Genomic DNA, 18300 nt, shown 5'->3' on the forward strand with positions numbered 1-18300 from the left:
TTCACCTTGGCAGGCAGCGGCGGGGGGGGGGAGGGGGGGTACACCCTGCTGTGCCCCTCCTACCAGTGAGCTGTGGGACCTTGTCACTGGACTGGCCCCACTGCCACACTCCTTGTGGGAGCAAGAGGCCTGCAGGCCGTCCCTGAGGCTTTTGTTTGCATCATCCGTGACCTCCAGCTTGCTGCCCACCTGAGCCTGCCTGCAGAGGAGCTCCACCCTTCTCCCCAAGGAGGAAACCTGATGCTGTCGCCCAAGGCGCATTTACTTGAGGAGTCATTAGCAGTTCCTGCTCCCCCGCTGTCAGTCTGTTCCCAATTCATCACCACCGCTGAGGAGACTCCTTCCCCACAGCCCCCACAGCTGAGGGAAACAGGGCAGGGTTAGGATGGAGCCCAGAACGGCTCTGAGCCTCAGGCCCACTCCAGGCCAACGTCTGAGACGTGCTGGCTGCACCTGGGAGGGAGCCAGAAGAGCGAGGTAGATGGGAGAAGGGCCCACTGCCTGGGGGTGGGGCAGAAGGAAGGCTGAGGGGTTGGAGGGAGGGTAGGTACTGGCTGGTGGGGGGAGGCAGCACTTGGCTTCAGCTCAGTTGAGGCAGTACTGACAGTCCTGTGTCTCAGTGAGAGTCCCGTCGGTCCTTGAGCTACAGAGGTCCCAGAGAGGCTAGGACTGACTGAGTCGTCACCCCCCTGGGGAACTTTCCCCTAGCAGGGCCCAGAGAGAAAGTCTCCCTCAACAGGATGTGGGCCTTGGAACTGGAAGTAACCGTGGGTGGTCCCCCAGAGTGCTCCCAGCAGTGTGTGCCGTGGCCTCCAATGGGAGAGGCCCTTTCACAGGGAAGTCCGAAGGCTAGAGACGCCCTTGGGCCAGGAGTCTCTGATCTGACTGAGTTGAAGTCCTGCTCTCTGCCTCCTTTCCCGTGGCCACCAGTCCTCGGCACGTGGAAAGCAGAGGTGTCCAGACGCCAGGGATTAAGGGGGCAGCTGCGCCGGGACTGGTGCTGGGAGAGAGTGAGAGGGGAGACCTGTTTGGGTTAGAGTCTAACCTCAGATGGCAGAAGGCAAGGGCACTACTGCGTGTGGCTGGCCGAGGTTTGGGCCCAGGTGACGTCTCTCCCATCCCCCTCGGCCGTTCCCTGGCAGCCTCCCTCGGGCTCAGCCCCTGCTGTTCATTCCAGTTCTCAGGGCCCTGGTCCTCGGTGTCCCCTTCCAGTGGAAGAGTGCTCACACCGCATGAAAGGCAGGAGCGTAGCCTCTGCAGGTGGGACCCAAGAAGGTTCAGTAATTCAGACATCCCTGTCCTTGGGCTGCTTCCTCGTGCCATCCAGGGATCCGCAGGTCAGCTGAGTGATTCTGCGGTCATGTGGCACAGCCCACGGGTTCCAGGGGCCTCTTCCCTCTTGCAAGGAAGAAAAGGAGATGCAGGAGGTCTGTGGCTTGACTGAAGTCAAACAGCAAATTGAAGGACAAGAGCCCACATCTCCCACCTACAACCTTTCCCTCTGTGTCTAGAGGCCCCGTCAATGCCAAAATGTCCCCTTGAGGACCTTGAAGCTTGAAGATCTCTAGCACCTGGGTGTCCAGGTTCAGATCCTGGTCCTGCTACTTCTAGCAAGCCTGGGTGCCTCCGATCCCTCCTTTATAAAACAGGGTAATGTTAATACTTACTCAAAGGGTTGTCGTACGGATTAAAGGAATTAATGCTTGGAGAATGTTTAGAATGGCGCCTGGCACCTAGTAAGTATGTATGTTTTGGCTAATACTTTTATTACCCCCTGTTCTTGTGTGACTGTGGGACTCCGTGTGTGGTCCAGTCCCTCCCCGCCTTCTTGCTGCTCAACTGGACAGCCCCGCCCTCTCCTGCTCTGACAGGCTTCACTACCGGGATAATCTCCTGGCCTCGGGATCGGACTTGATGCCCCGTCACATCGAATCAGCTTCTGAGCTGCTGCAGCCCTGACAGTGCAGGGCCAGGGGAGGAGGAGAAAGGCGAGGGTGGAGGGGAGTGGCCCAGCTTCTGAGCTGGGGTCAGAGCAACCTGCTTGAGGTGAGGACACAGAAGTTGCTGAGGCAAGGCATTCCTGAACAGTGACAAGCCCTCCCCTCCGTGGCCTGGGGCTGTCACTTGGAGAGCTTCCGGAGTGCCATGGCCATGGCCCTGGGCGGTGCGAAGGCCTCAAGAGTTCAGAGTGACCCCTACTGAGTGATGTCAGAGAGGGAAGTGGGGTCCCAGAACCGCTGCGACACCAAGGTTCTCACGCTCTGGTTTGCATGAGGATTGCCTGGGAGTCTGCTTTGGTTTGCTTCACTTTCTCTGGGTGCAGTTACAACAGACCCTAATTTGACATACCTGTGTCAGGACCCAGGGACCAGCATTTTTACTCCCCATTTGCTTCTGACACCTGCCAGAATTTGAGAGCTGATCAATCAGAAGAATTTCAGAGTACTCTCCTTACCCACTCAGACATACGAGAGGTCTAGGGACTCAGGCCAGTGTGACGTGAGTGCCCTGTGATGACCTCCGCACTCCTTCACCCCAGGGGTGACCCCACTTGCCCAAAGACCTTTTCCTGCGTTTTTTCTGGCTTCACTTCTAAACCTCCCACCCCCCACCCTTTGCTGCCCGCACATGCAGGTCTGGGCCCACTATGAGGAGCAGCCCGTGGAGGAGGTAGCGCCCGTGCTGGAGGAGAAGGAGCGCTCGGCCAGCTACAAGCCCGTGTTTGTGACGGAGATCACTGACGACCTGCATTTCTACGTGCAGGATGTGGAGACCGGTGAGTATGCTACCTCCAGAACCCACTCTGCTCAGTGGGAGGGAGGGGCACAGCCCACACGTTCCGGGGACCTCTCCCAGTCTGTGGCTGCTCCCCATCCCCCGGGCCCCGTGCGCTGCTCTGGGGCTCATTACATGCACTGCCAGTGAGCCCTGGCATGGGCAAGGCCAAGCAGGTCCTCTGAGGGCTGGTGAGGTAGCCTGTCTTGTCTAGGTGGTATTTGGAGATGCTCGGGAAATTGTTTTGCTCTCGGACACTCCTGGCTGGGCCGGGCGTGGGGATTTGTAGCCCTCGGAGTGTATCAGGAAGCAAAGAACAGATTGTCTCTATGTGTGGTCAGGAAGCACAAACCAGCTTCACTTGGCCCTCCTCCCCCTCAGCTTCCTTGGGAAGGCAGCAGGAGGAGAGGAGCCTGGGCTTTTTTTCTCTGGGGCTTCTCCTTCTCTAGAGGTTACCATAGCCCTGAGTGGTAGTCAGTTGCCATGGAAACAGGCGGCGCTCTAGGGAAGTCATCCCTGGGCAATCTTTCTGAAGGACCCTCTCTCTCCATCCTCCTTCCTCCTGCCTTCAAGTGATGTACACTGTGGCCAGGGCCTTCTCTGCAGAGACCTCAGGCTTCTGGAGCAGAGAGGACGGTAGAGGTCACTCTCACGGTGGTGGCCCTGTGACCCCTCTAGATGGACTTCCTACCCCCACTGCATTTGCTCTGTCTACCCTGACCTCCCTCCTCTCATTGACACCCTGTGCAGGGAACCATTTTAGTTGAGGGCAAAGGAAAAGGCTTTTTAGAGCTGCCTCTGCGTCCAAGGAGCCAGATCCTTGCAAAGCAGAGGGGCCCGAAGATGTCGCTGGCACCCAAGGCAGTCCCGTGGGTGGCAGGGTGCGGCTCTGCCTGGCCTCCTGTGCCCCCTGCCAGGCCCACTCCAGGTCATCAGCCTCATGCCAGCCACTTCCCCTCTAATGATATTTCCCAGGCAGCTGCTTTTGTGGCGATGTTATTTCACCGAGGAAAACCAACCTTTCCAAGCCCTCGTCTGGCTGTACTTGGGAGGGGGAAAAGCTAGCAGGCGGAGAGATGGGCTGATGAGCCTTCAGGATTAGGTTCCCCTTGAGGTCAGCTGCAGTCCTGCTGCACAGTGGCCTGGCGTTGCCAGGTCTGGGTGGTGTGACGAGGAAAGGAGTCTTTCAGTGGTGGCCTGGGTAGGAAGGAGATCGGTTTCTGAGCACAGGAGCCAGAAAGGATGGCCCTCAGGAAGCTCGGGGGAAAGGGAACTCAAAGAAGACCCTGCCCAAGGGACAGCAGCTCCCTGGCCGGCTCTACCTGGCCTCTGCATCCTGTGAGGTAGGACCCACCTTGGATAAGACCAGGTCCTGAAGTCTCGAGGGGACAAAACTTGAGGGTTCAAGGCCTTCGGCCACATAGTCTCTGTAATTTCAGAGGTTTCCTGTGCATGCCCTGTACCCTGCCAGCTGTCTCCGCAGCTGTAGGGAGCCAGGACCCTGTAGCAAGTGGTGGCCAAGGCAGAAAATACGGAACAAAGGAAACAAGGGGGAAACCATGTATTCTTGGAACATTGGAGAAGGGAGTGAGGTGCTTGTTGGCACGCCACCTGGAGGGCTGCAGTGGGCTCCAGAGAAAACCCTGACCTCAGTTGGTTCCATAAAATCCATGAAAATAAACTTCAGCATGTACAGCCTCCCTCTTCTGAAACCTTTCATCCTCTCTTAGGGGACGTCCTCTTGCCCTGTCTCTCTTCTCTTAATTAAAGCCTGCCTTCAGGAAGGATCTAATGAAATGATGAAAGCATTGCCATTAGCTGTAAATGACCAGCCAGACTCTGTGCAAGGACCTGTTTGCGGGAGCCAAAGTCTGCTTCTGTTGCCTTGGAGCAAAAAAATAAAAAATAAAAATAGACCACGTATAGAAGGAATTTGTCTGTGTAGAGGGTGTACTGCTGGGTGGGGGGAGGGCAACTGCTTCTTCCCAAAAGTCTGTGTTCTGAAACCGAGGCTCATGAATGCTGGGACAGTGGGCTATGCAGAGGCCCACGAGTGGACACGTCCTTGTGTGCCTACGCAGAGTGCATCCTCGATACAGTTGAATTCTTAAGCACCCTCCATGCGGCAGATTTACTAGACCTTGCAAGAGTAAACAGAACCAAGTGAGCAATGGTCTGTGCCCTGAAGGAGCTCACAGTGTAGTGGCAGAAACATAAACCCAGACAGGGAACGTAGAAGGCCAACTGTGACAAGTGTGCCAAAAGCCAACATGTGTTAGGCACCTGTTACAGTGTGGCTTCGGGCCCTGGAGGTGGAGAGAAGAATCCTGTACCCACACCACACGAACCCAGCTACCCTCACCTCAGAGAGCAAAGGGGGCACGGCGGGGCTTGACGCAGAGCTAGAATCAGGGCCAAGAGGGATGGAAGGGTAAAGCCACTGGGGACCGGTGCTTAGCGGCATGGGGGGTGGGGACACAACAGGAAGGAGCAAGGAGGGAACCTGAGAGGACCCTAGGTGTTGCCAAACCTGGTGATGACCAGCTGACGAGCGGCAGGGACTCGGGATTTGGGAAGGACCAGCAGGAAAGAGCAAGGGATTCGGTAAGATAGGCAGGGAAGGAGACTGTCTCCCCTAGTCGAAGAGGGCCCCGGGTTGGGCTGAGAGCTTGGAACCCCAGCCTGGAAATACCGAAGTTTGCTTTTGCATGTACTTCACAGGGTGAGCGAGGTCAGAGTAGCCCGAGGCCCTTTCCTTGTCCAGGGTTGGGTGGGGGCCATCCCTCATTTCCATGTTTCCCCCTGGGAAACATAGCAAAGAGTGGCTGCTGTCAGTCACCGCCTCTGTGACCCAGGCCGGGGCCAGCCCTTGTAGGAATTAAGCTGGGCTGCTTCCACCCAGAACGAGGCTGGTTGGCTTTGCTTCACACCCCCATGCTTTCTCCACCTCCTTAAGCAGAACCCAAGGAACATTCCCGAGGGCTGCCACTGCCACCGCCAGTAGGTTGGAGAGCCGAGGTTGGAAGGAAGACTGTGTGCCTCTGAGGTGTCAGCAAGCCCCTGTTCCACTTTTGAAGACCACATGAACCTCTTGAGCAGATGCCACAGAGGACTTCCCTACGGAAAGGGGCAAGCCAGTGCCATGGGCGACCTACAGAATTCCACATGCTGCCTGCTCCCCGGCCCCATCTAGAGAACATGGCGCCCAGGTCTCACTACCTCTTCCTCCCCTACAGGCACCCAGCTAGAGAAGCTGATGGAGAATATGCGAAACGACATCGCCAGCCACCCTCCTGTCGAAGGCTCCTATGCCCCCCGCCGGGGAGAATTCTGTATTGCCAAGTTTGTAGATGGAGAATGGTAAGCCACTTGTACCTGAGCAGAGCAAAGAGTCTTAAGCAGGAGCAGTTGCAGGTCTGTCCTCAGGGCACAGGCCTACAGAGCTACCAGGTAGAATTCAGGCATTTGCCTTAGCCACCTGGTTTCACTGGGCTGTGGTTGTTGACCTTGGCCAGCTCTCCAGTGTGGGCCTCTTCATTGCCTGCAGCCCATCTGGGGCCTGTGATTTTCCTGCAGCCCAGTCAAGCCTCTGGAGTATAGAAGTGGTGTCTCTCCTCAATCCTGGGAAACCCTGTCAGGGGAGCCCTGGCTGGCTGGCTGGGACTGACACTCCCCTTACCCCACACAGGAGAAATGATGTCACGTGGGGTGGTGAGGGCAGAGGCTGGTTCTCAGTGAGCCCAGATCAGCCACCCCACCCTCCACCCTGGCTGTCTGGGACATGAGCAGGCGCACTCACAGGCTGCAGGAAGGTCACTCACGTCTGATCTACCAAGAGTAGGGCCCATGGCTTTCCCTGGGTGACGAAGTGACTTGGATGTGTTCCCTGCTGCGGCCTCCCAGACAGATCTGCCGGCTAATTACAGCTGCTGTTTAGTGTGCTGGGTTTAAACAGCAGACATCAATCTAGTCATTAGTCTTGTTGCTTTATGCCCCAAGGACACATTAATCTGCTTCACATGCTCCCTTCTCCCTCCCTCTGCTCCCAGCTATGCTCTGATTCCATTAGATGGTGGCCACAGCGCCGCAAGCCTAGGCCTTAGTGGAGTCTGAGAACTGCCCTCTGTGACACCCTTGGGTGTTCACTCTGAGCCCTGGGCAGGGAAATGGTGTATCCCAGCCCTGCTATCACTGAGGCTCCAGGGAGGCCAGACTCTTCAGGGCTCTCCCTTGAGCTCTTCCCACAATGCCATTGCAGGTACCGCGCCCGAGTGGAGAAAGTCGAGTCTCCTGCCAGAGTGCACGTCTTCTACATTGACTATGGCAATGTGAGTGTGGGAGACCGGGAGGTGGATGAGTAGGCAAGGGAGGGGCGCCAGGTGGCTGCCAAGGGCCATTCAGCACAGTAGTCCCCTAGGTCAAGTCCCTCTGACCTCTCAAAGGTCCCTCGAAGCTGTGAAATCACTTGCTGATAGAACAGTGAGCATGTGGGCATCTCTACTATTTGTGTAACAAGTCACTGACCCCTGAGCGACTGGGCAAAACTGATGTCTCTGGTCAGAGGTTTTTGAGAGCTGAGAAGTCTCCTTTCCAGGCCCCACGGATGAGTGCCCAGCCACACCCACGGTTCCTCATCTTCTGCCCAACCTCTCTGAAGAAAGGGCCGGTGGAGACCCTCCACACCCCACGGTTCCTGGTCCTCAGGCTTGACTAGGTGCTTGTGTGCCGATTCCCAGGACATCCCCAAACCAAGGCTTTCTGGGAAGGGAATCACAAGGTGGCTGCACCTGGGAGTCTGTCGACAGTTCTGGGGGATTCCCTCTGGGGAAAAGCAAGTAGGAGAGAAGGTTGTAGTTCAGAACCATGCCACTCCCGAGGCGTGACGATGGTCATCTGCTTTCCTCAGGGACTAAGGTTGAGGGTCGATTAGCAGCAGCCCAGAGTTGGGCCATGCTCCCAACCTGCCACCCGGGGATACACAAAAGAAGAGGTCCTGCCAGGTCACAGGACTGTAGGGCCCCTTGTCTTGGTGTGCTTTCCCAGCAGAGCGCCCCCTGGCCAGTGGAAACATATTCAAGGAACCCATGTCCCAGAGGGAAGGCGTTGGAAAAAAACAGAGGTAGAGGTTAGTTAGATACCAGTTATCAAACCGATTATTTTTGTAGAGCCACCAGGTGTGCCAACACCAGGCCCAGGGTGAGAAGGTGTGTCACGGCCGACCGCCTACTGCAGGGGCGAGCGGGACATGTTCCCCCAAGACGTCACTGACTGGACAAGCCTGTGCACAGGGCTGAGTGGAAGCAAGTCATGGTGGGAGGACCTGAGTTAGAACTCTCGGAGACCCAGCCACCAGAGTTGTCCTGTGAGAGCCAAGGGGGCATCGAGTGTGTGATGTTCTTGGCCTGATGTGTCCTCTACAGAGAGAGATCCTGCCATCCACCCGCCTGGGTACCCTGCCACCTGCCTTCAGCACTCGTGTGCTGCCTGCTCAAGCCACAGAGTATGCCTTCGCCTTCATCCAGGTGCCCCAGGACGTGAGTCTACACATCTTCCTTCCTTCCTTCCTTCCTTGCGTCCAAAGGACGGGTCCGGTGGCACTCAGCCACTGATGCGGCCCTCACAGACTGACAGGAGAAGGTGGAAACAGTGACGAATGGTCTGTTAGCGACGGGACTCGAGAGACGAGAGCGACCAAGGAAGTTGAGGGAAGTTGCCACAGAGGACGGGGCATCAGAGCGTCTGAACTGGTTCTTCAGATGGATGGGCCCGGTGGGCCAGGGCACTTTGGGCAAAGACTGGTCCACACAGTCGGAAGTCAGGGACCTTGTGAGCAGTGGCAAGACGTGAGAAGGGAAAGGCCTGGGGGTTGGGGAAGGGTTTTCAGCAGAGGTGTGACGTGGTCAAATCTGGTTCTGAAAGTTCCTTCAGGGGGCGTTGTCAGACTGGATGGAGTAGCGGGAAGCAACTTGGAAGTCCAGGCTAGAGACAGTGACAGCCAAACCGGGGCCACACCCGTAGGGGCCAGGTCTCAGTGTCCTCTGTGGATGGGATGCGGGAAACGAGGAACAGAAGGTGACTGGATTTCTTATGTGTGGCTGTGTTGCTGTTGGCCAAGATGGGGGGACGAGAAGGAGTAAATTAGGAGCTGTGGGAGCTCTGGGCGTCTTGATAGTGTTCAGTTTGGAAAGCGAGAAGCCCTGGAATCCCGGATTCATAGCTAAAAGCATGGGCACCTACAAGGTGAGCGTGCGGAAGACAGGATGGGGAGGAGAGCGAGGCTTGGCAAGTGCTAGCCTTCAGCAATCCAGGGACGAAGAACCTGAGGCAGAATGTGCATCCAGAGAGGAGAACATGTGCTCAGAGTCAAGAGCCACCCAGTTCCCAGAAGCAGGGAGCTGGTCTGCAGTGTCCAGCTCCCCAGGGAGGTCAGGCTCAGGCTTGGCGGATACCCTTGGCTCTGGCACCGAGGGAGGTCCCTGGTGCTCAGAGCGAGCAGTCTGAAAGCCTGGTTAGAGCTGCCGCCAGATGCAGGGTGCTGAGGAGCCTGATGCGGGCTGAATTTGCGCCATAGAACGTTTTCTGCTTTTTCATGAAATTTGCTGAAGGGCAGAAGAGAAACAGTAGGAGAAGAGGGTGACAAAATAGGTCAAGGGGCAGTCTCTGGGGGGAGGGAGATGTGAGTGTGGAGAGAGCCTGAGAGGCCAGTGAATGCACCAGAGCAGGGACTGTGTGGGGTTAGTGTGCTGGAGCACAGTCCTGCAGAGGTGGGGGATGACGGGAGCCAGAGCGGCCAGTGGAGGTTAGTTGGGGATGGTCAAAAGCCACTGTTTCTCCGAGACACAAGGCAGGTGGGCACGGTACTGGGGTGGGGGATAGGGATGGGATGTACGCAGGAGGCGTGGCAGGGAGGGAAAGGACAAGATCAGGAGAGGGGGCACTTTGTATCCCAAGGCTGTTTCCTTCCTTGGTAGGATCTGAGCAGGGAATGAGATGCTGGCACCTGCTGGACACTTGCTTGGAGGAGGTCCATGAGCAGGACCCGGGGTCCACGTGGCTATCTTTCAAGTTTGCACTTCTCTCTCCCATTTATCTGCATGCAACTCTGCCCCAGGAGGACGCTCGAACAGACGCCGTGGACAGTGTGGTGCGGGATATCCAGAACACTCAGTGCCTGCTCAACGTGGAACACCTGAGCGCTGGCTGCCCTCACGTCACCCTGCAGTTTGCTGATTCCAAGGGGGATGTGGGGCTGGGCTTGGTGAAGGAGGGACTGGTCATGGTGGAGGTGCGCAAGGAGAAACAGTTCCAGAAAGTGGTACGTGATGTGGAGGTGGGCTACCAGGGTAGGGGCAGGCTCCTAATGCCTCCCCACTGCCGTCACAGAGGGGCTGGGGGCTGCACCAACAGCCAGTGAGGGAGCAGGGAACCCTCCATCTTGCTGCTTCTGCTGGGGAAAGATAATGGATTTGGGTTTGTTGGGGTTTAAAAAAAAAAAAAAAGCTAATTACATCCCAAATTAATTGGCTGCAGGCTTGGCTGAGAATGCAGCGGAAAATTTGAGCTGGGGGGGGGGGGGGGGGGTCCCTGTGCATGTGCCCCTAGGGGGCAAGCTGGAAGGCCTTGCCAAGGGTGGCCGGAGAGGTCCATAGCCTGTCACTGCCTCTCCCTTTCTCACTTCCCTCTCCCATACCCTGCCGGGTCCGTAGCCAGCTCCTTGCACACAGGGCCACCTGAAGCCAGGCTCGGCTGGGATGAGGCCCCGAGGGACTCTGCCCCTCCAGCCCTCCAGCCAGTCTGAACAGCCCCCGGGGCTTGGAGCCCGGCCTGAGACCTCTGATCATGAGATGAGTTGAGCGCCCCAGCCATGCTGGCTTCACGGGGCAAACCATGAGGGGCTGGTGGGCACCTAGGAACTACCTGCACTTGCTGGGAGTTGGGAAGGGCACGTCTCAAGTCAGGATGGGCTGGTGGGAAGCGTGTGCCCTCGTGCAGCGCCCAGCTGAGAGGAGGGATGAGAGCCGGCGGCGCTCAAACGAGCGTTCCCTCTCCGTTGTGCCCGTTGCTTCGCCTTTTCCCAGGCCTCTTTTTCTCCCCCTCTGAGTCCGTGGCACTGGTTATACAGGGCTGTAATTCATTTGGAACAAGACCCCAGTGTGAATTGCTACCATGTCTGTGGACAGAAGTGTGACACCCTTAGTCCTCTCACTAGAGACTCCCAGTGTCTTGAGATTGCCCTGGGAGTTAGCGTAAGTTTCCCTGTAGAATTTTGAGATCTCCCTGTCTCCCCTGTGAAGCTACCCATAATGTCTCTGGTGTCTAGAACATTCCTTTGCCCAGCGTCTGAGATAAACACTCTACGTGTGTTCACTCATTCATTCATTCATTCAACAAGCATTTATGGAGGGCCTACATATCTCCATGAACAAGAGGCACCATTTCTGCCCTGTGGAGCCTCCACTGAAGCATGAGTTGACAAAAACAGCAACATATATACTAGATGAATGAAATTGAATGTTAGGAGACAAATGCAATGGAAAAAGAGAAGATAGAAATAAAGGATATCAGGAGTGTGCGGGAAGAGGTGATTGGGATTTTCAGTGGGGTCATTTCATTAGGCTTTCATTGAGGCTTCATTAAGAAGGTGATGCTTTACCAAAGACCTGAAGGAGCAGGATAGGTAGCCAAGTAGACCTGAGGGGAAGAGCATTTCAGGCAGACGGAACAGCCAGCACAGAGTCAAGGAACAGCAAGGAGGCCAGTGTGATGGTGCACTTTGAATCTTATTCTCAGGGAGCTGGTGATCCACTGAGCAGGAGAGTGGTGCAGACCAGACCTGGGCAGTCTCCAGGGTCATTCTTGCTGCTCAGTTGCAAATACCCACTTTGTGACCTCCCTTTCTTCCCTTGTCCCTCCAGATCACAGAGTACCTGAACGCCCAGGAGTCAGCCAAGAGTGCTAGGGTGAGTTTTTGCCTCTGGGGCTCCAGGGGGGAGCTGAGGAAAGCAGCTTAGCAGGGCCCACCTCCCTGACGGTCGCTTTCTGTCTTCTCACAGCTGAACCTGTGGCGCTATGGGGACTTCCGGGCCGATGACGCTGATGAGTTTGGCTACAGCCGCTAAGGAGGGAATCGGGTCTGGCCCTCAGCCCCGCTCACACCAGTACCTCCTCCTCTGCAGGGAGGGTGTTTTCAGCTCCAGACCCCAGATCAGGGGTGTAGATTGGGTCCAGCTTTGCTTCAGTGTATGGAAATGTCTTGTGGGGCGGCATCTGGGCTGGGGGTGGGGTGGGTGAACCCGAGGCTTTCAGGAGGCAGGCCATTGTCTTCTGAGATGACAGGCACTGACATCCACAGTCTCTCCCAGCTGATTTTGTGTTTTTATTCGGAGGTTTGTTTTTTTTAAAAAGTTGTCCGCAAATCAGGAAGAAACATGAAAGACTTTGTCCTAACATAGGGCGTGACCCTGACACCCAAGGCCAGCTGCCTGCTGGTACCCCACTTCCGTTCCAGATGGCCCTTCTTCCCAGTTCTCTGTCCGGCTGTTGATTATGTGATTCCTCTGATACGTCCATTCTCAAATGCCAGCCTGTCTACATCTGCCCCCTACCAGCCCTCCCCACTTCTGTATTTAAAGCTTTTGAGGCCCAATAAAATAGTACCTGCTGTCTGCAGTCCTTATTGGTCATGATGGAGCCCAGAGCCTGGAATCTCGGCAGCCCCCACAGGAGGAGACTTGGGCACGTGAACGACCCCCGACATAGTCATCCACATCCCTGGCCACAGTTCTGGAATCACAGCCAGCCCGGAAAGCAGGGCCATTCTTCAGAGTCATGGGCAACTCCTGGGGCCCAGGAGGCATGATGGCACCATGACCATCATGCAGAAGGCTGGAGATCTCCTATTTTAATGCATCAGTCCAGGCCCCCCGCTGCACATGGCTGCCCCCAAGGACCATGGAGATTTAGAGCAGCTTGGCAAGCAGTGCCCAGGACCGGCCACACATGGAAGGCCAGGCTCAGTCTTAACCGGTCCCCTGCAGAGAGTCACTAGTCCTGTGCTTTGCCAAGTTCTGCCAGAGCCCCAGCGGGAGCCAGAGGGGACTCTTCCCCTCTCCTGCTGTGGCTGGGGTAAAGGCTAACGCCACACAGGCTGGCATAACAAGGGGTAAGAGTGGGGGCCTGGTGCCTGCCCAGCTCCCTCCACAGTGTGTGTTCATTGGCAAATGGAGCTGGAAGACCAGGTTGGGTCCAAGAGGAGTCATGGCTGTCCGCTGAGGAGATCCTGGGTCTCGAGGTTATTAGCGCTTGCTCTGTTTGACTTAATGAGGTTATCCCCCAGGTGGAGCTGGCCACAGAGCTCAGAAGACCCAGGCTGCTCCTAGCCCCTGAGGGAGGAGGGAGGCTTGAGAGCAGCCCCTGTGGTGTGCAGTGAGGAGCCTGTTATGCTGCTCAGGGAGTGCCAGGGAGAGAAAGCCGTGTGACGGGGAGGTCACCCCTACCAGCTGTTTCCCATGACTTTGTACAGCCCATGATGGGGCGTGAGAAGTCAGCAGGAGTGTGAATGTCCCCGTCTGTCCCCACTCCTGGAGAAGCTGTCCTGCCCCAGCAGGTAAGCCCACTCCCCGTGGTGCTTTTCTTCTCCTGCATCATGGAGATCTGTCATGGAGAAGACAATGCCCGTCTCACCCATTTCTCCATCTCCTGGTACGGTCGAGAGCTGGGTCGGTGTGTGTTACCCGGGAGCACGATCAACAGAGGGGTGAGATGCCAGCCCGCCCTTTTGTAAAAGGGTCTGAAATCATCTCACTGTCTCCACAGTTGCCTTGGTTACATCTGTGCCCAAGGATAAACCCTCCATGGTTCTGCAATTGAAATGATGCCTGAACCTTCCCACTTCTTTTCTTTCTCTTGCAAGGCTGGTTTAGACAAAGGTCAAACCATTCACCAGGCCTGAGGACGCTGCTGCCACTTCCTCTCAGTGTCTGTTCAGTTCCTGGGGTCTGTCATGGCGGGGTGGGACTGAGGCGAGGCGAGGCGAGCCAGGCACCCAGCATGCCCAATCTCGGGGGGCACTCAGAGTGTGCGGGCGCCTTGGAGGCTTTGCCATTTGCCTGTAGTCGAGACCAGTCAGCATCAGTACTTGCACAAGTAGCACCAAAAACCCCCCTCAGAGTTCCTTTCCCCACTGGAGTTACAAAACATGTTCCCCCATCCACCTCTCACTTGAACACCAAAACCTCTTGAGCACCTATTATCCATCTGTCCACCCACCCGCCAAGCCTGGATTAAGAGCCAGCTACCGGCATAACACTGGGTCCAGTGGGTGCCAACCTGTCTCCACAGGCCCGAGGGGCATGCACGACCGCTGTGGAGCAGTGGGCAGTACTCTGGGACAGGGGCTGAGGCCCCAGCCTGGTGACCAGGAGGATGTCACAGAGGAGGAGGGCAGAGTCTAAGCTCACAGGTGACAGGAGAGCAGCATTGCTAACCTGGACAGGCTCTGGAAGTTTCCCATCTCTGAGGGCTGATGCATCAGAGCCCAGGGTTTAGGCTAACCACCAGGGAAGGATTGCCACCCAAGACCCTCCCTGGTCTGGGCCAGTAGGGGAGGTGGGGTAGGGGGTGGAGGGAAGGGTTTGTGCAACTGCCTCTACTTTATTTATGGTTTTGATTATGTCTGCATTCCAGGAAGAGCCGATGCACCCCTTTTCTTGAAGTAGCCCGTGTTGGGAAGCAACAGGGAGGGGCCAGAGAGCTAGTGCCTCAAGAGTGGTTATTGATGTCCTAATTACAAGAGGATGCTAATTTAATTTGAACCTAATTACAGTGCACTACCCTGGGTGGCATGTGTTTTAATAATTAACGTCCTTCAGATGCGTAGGAGTATAATAATATTTACACTGGGTTGGCTAGCAGCCTGGGGAGGCGGGCTGGGGGCCCATACGTCACCCTCCCCCCAGACAGCTTGGCTGCTAGCAGGTGGGGAAGATGGCGTACAAGTCTTGGTTGGCTAGTATCTTGTCATCCTTCCCAGAGAATATGCTTGGGCCTCATCTCCAGCCACTTCCTTGACCCGGCAGGCTGCTCTGCTCTGTGGGGTTCCAGGCTGGAGCCCTGAAATAACATGGTGACTGTGACTGTGACACCAGCCTTCCCACCCCAGGCCGAGCCATGCAGATGAGGGCCCCATCTGGCTGCCCCTGCCTGCCTGGACCCATCCTGGGGAAGGGCTTGTTCAGGCAGGAGGAAAGAGCTGCTTAGTTTTTCCTCCTTCTCTTTTTACTGGTAACACTTAGAAGGATGTACACATTCAGCAAAGGGCCCGAATTACAAGGGTACCACTCCGGTTTTCACAAAGTGAACATACCCTATGTAAACACACCAATCAAAAAACAGGACATCGCCAGCCCCTCCTAAGCTTGCTCCTCAGCCACTGTCACCCTCAAAGGCAGCCCCTCTCTTGACCTTTATCCCAGTAGATGTTTCGTCTGTTTTATTTGTTGCGTTTTATTTTTCAATTTTGCCTGGTTTTAAATTTTTCAAAGGTGGAGTCCTGCGGGATGTATTATGTGCCTGCCTTCTCTCATTCAATACATGTGTGGGCTGTGTCCTTGTTAGCTTCGTTTTGGTGTGTGCATTCTTGTTCTGTATGTTCTATTGTCTGAATACACCACTTCTTGGTTGTTAGGAAGAAGTCAGATGCTCAACAATCTGCTAGAGCCAGAGCTGTGCCAGTCCCTAAAGGAGAAATCTGCTCATCCTAATTATGCGTCAGGGGGACAGGAGGTGAAACTAGATGAGATGGGGTAGCAAGATGACAGGGCAGGGCAGTTCCACCCACTACAAACATGGAATCGTGTGGTTGCCAGTGTGGCTCCCATGCCCAGTCTCTCAGAGCTCCCAGAGGTGGGGGAAGGGTCTGTCAGCAAGTTCTAGAAGCCAAGCAGACGAACCAGGGGCTTAAGAGATGACCTGAGGGAACTTCAGTACCTACCAAGAAGCCTCTCTAGGCCAGTGCTTCTCAAAGTGTGGCTGGTAGACCAGCTTGCTCAGAATCACCTGGAATGCTGGTTAAAATGCAGCTTCCGAAAAAGTGCCAGGACCCACTGGGAGTGGGGGTGTGACTGGACCATCCATCACAGCAGGAGGACAATGGGTAATGTGTGTGGAGTTGATAAAACAAGAACTGGCCTATTGTTGAGCAATAAAAAATCCAACAGAAAATCTAAAATAGATGATTAAAAGCGGTTGCCTGTAGGTGACAGCTGGGACTTGGAGTGCTTATTATAACTCCCTGTGTACCAGTTCTTTCACCGTAGGTGAGCATTTCTGATTCTTCTCATTATCAGGTAAATATGTATGTATCACTTCCCATTCCAGAGCCACTCCCTCAATTCTGGTGGTCCAGGGCCTGGGAATCTGCCCTGTGAACAAGCTTCCTAGGTGATTCTGAGGATTGCTCAAGTTCCAAGAATTGGCTATCACTGTCCAAACTCATTTTACAAGATAAGGAAGGAGACCTAGTGACTTGCCCAAGGCCATCCAGCTTCTTTGTGGCAGGGCCGGGAATAGAAGATGGGTCCCTGGCCTATCTCTACATCATGGCATTCACCTTGGTGGGTGTCTGTCTCGGTGGGCCTGGTCCCCAGAGATCTGAGGGAGGAGCCGAGGACCTGGTTCAGTTGAAGGAAGCGAGAGTGCCTTGCCTGGGTGCAGGCGGGCGACCCCTTCAGCAAGCAGAACACTTACGACGTTGCTTCGTGTGGAGCCAACGCAGGGACCAGCACATGCAGAATGCCACTGCTCCTGCTGTCCTGCCATCAGCAACATCCTTCAGTTGTTTCCTCCGTAGCAATGGGTCTGCCCTGAGCCCGCAGCCCCCTGAACAGTCAGGCACTTAGCATTTACTGAGCTCCTTCCTACTAGCTCGAGGCACTGTTCTAAGTGCTAAGATAAAGAGGAATCCGCCCTCGCATCATGCGTTTGCAGTCTACTGAGGACAGCAGATACTGGTGGTAGAAAAGCCCAGTTAGCTTTACTGACTTTAACTTTACACAGTTAGCTATGTACAAATGCGGTGGCATTAGCTTGTCAAGTTGACTGTGCGTGCCCTGTGAGCCAGCAGTTCCCTCCTGGTTCTGCGGCCAAGGGCTACCTGCACGTGGGAGAACCACCACCATCGCCAGAAGCCCCATGCCAGGATGTTCACTGCAGTTCTGTTTCTACTAACACAAAAACAGCACCACAGACACCGCAAGGTGTATATACTTACAAGGGTAGATTATTCAACAAAAATGAATTATGGCCACACAGAACCAACGTGGATAAATCTTAGAAACAATAAAGTACATCTCCGATGACTTCATACCATACGATGCCATTATTATAAAGTTCAAAACCAAGCAATACCTTGCTTACATACACATGTATACTGAGTGATCATGTAACTAATGGGATGTGTTTGAGAGTATAAAGGGGCACAAATCCTTACATTTGGGCCACAAACTGGCACTTTTTTGACCAAACTGGGACACGTGGACACCTTTGAAATATGTAATGAAGTACAAACCAAAAAGTAAAGGGATGCTAAAACACAAAAGTCTGGATGTGATCCTCCCCAGGTGGGGCAAGGAAGGAAGTCAGGGGACGTAAGTTACTAGGAATGTTCTAGCTCTTGGTCTGGGAAGTTGGCCCATAGATGTTTATTACATTATTAATTAATAAGGTGGTGTGGGAGCTTGAAGGAGAAAACATTTTTTCCTAGGAGTTACAGTTGGAGAAACCTCAAATAGGAGGAGCACTTCAGTCCACTGAGGAAAGTTACGGAAGGTTTTTCAAGGACAAGGTGACTCAGTCGGTTACCAGATGTCGAATGGGTCTAGTTGAGGGGACACACTGGGCAAAGCTTTCTCCTGGCTGGTGGAACTCTTAAGACTGCCTGCCTGGGTTCCAGTGTAGCGTGTGGCCATGCACCGCAATGACAAGAGCTCAGGCCTGTCCTCACCAGCCCTGGGTGCTGACCAGCTGAGGTCCTGCCACCTCTTTGGGAAAAAGCAGCCAGTGTAGGTGGGGAAGGCCTGCAGAAGACACTTCAGGGCTCCCAGATCATTTTTCAAGTTGTTGTGTAATTTTAAGGTACACAAATCTTAAGAATACAGTTTGTGGGGGGTTATAAACCTAAACTTCCCTGGAACCGCTCAGATCACACTGTAGAACATCAGCATCCCAGAAGGCTCCTTGATGGCCCCTCTCTTCTGCCTCCCCCCCCCCCCCAGTACACACAAAAAATGTAATGACAGAACTATGTCACCATAGTCTTGGCTGCTCTTGGTGCCAGGGTCTTTCAAAAGACATTTTTTCCAAGAACAGTCCTGGGGATGTGAAGGGGCCACAACAGTCTCCAGGGACCTTTTTGAAAGCACCTAACCTGGGACTAGAAGGACACCGGGAAGGATGGCGGCCTCCCAGCTCCACCACGGCTGCCTCAGGACCTTGGACAAGGCCAGCAGGAGGCCACAGTCCCTGTCC

General features: G+C 55.0%; 1 protein-coding gene across 1 annotated transcript in view; it reads left to right on the forward strand.

Moving 5' to 3' along the window:
• SND1 (staphylococcal nuclease and tudor domain containing 1) overlaps positions 1–12444 on the forward strand; it is a 423778-nt gene extending 411334 nt beyond the window's left edge. Inside the window, exons 18-24 of the mRNA XM_047848727.1 lie at positions 2635–2776; positions 6012–6135; positions 7034–7103; positions 8196–8309; positions 9887–10090; positions 11691–11735; positions 11829–12444. Of these exons, the coding sequence (XP_047704683.1) occupies positions 2635–2776; positions 6012–6135; positions 7034–7103; positions 8196–8309; positions 9887–10090; positions 11691–11735; positions 11829–11894 (765 nt within the window). The 3' untranslated portion in view covers positions 11895–12444. The remainder of the gene's footprint in view (positions 1–2634; positions 2777–6011; positions 6136–7033; positions 7104–8195; positions 8310–9886; positions 10091–11690; positions 11736–11828) is intronic.
• Positions 12445–18300: the final 5856 nt, after the last annotated feature.

Source organism: Prionailurus viverrinus, chromosome A2 (genome assembly GCF_022837055.1).
Source record: "Prionailurus viverrinus isolate Anna chromosome A2, UM_Priviv_1.0, whole genome shotgun sequence".
Classification (NCBI taxonomy): Eukaryota; Metazoa; Chordata; class Mammalia; order Carnivora; family Felidae; genus Prionailurus; species Prionailurus viverrinus.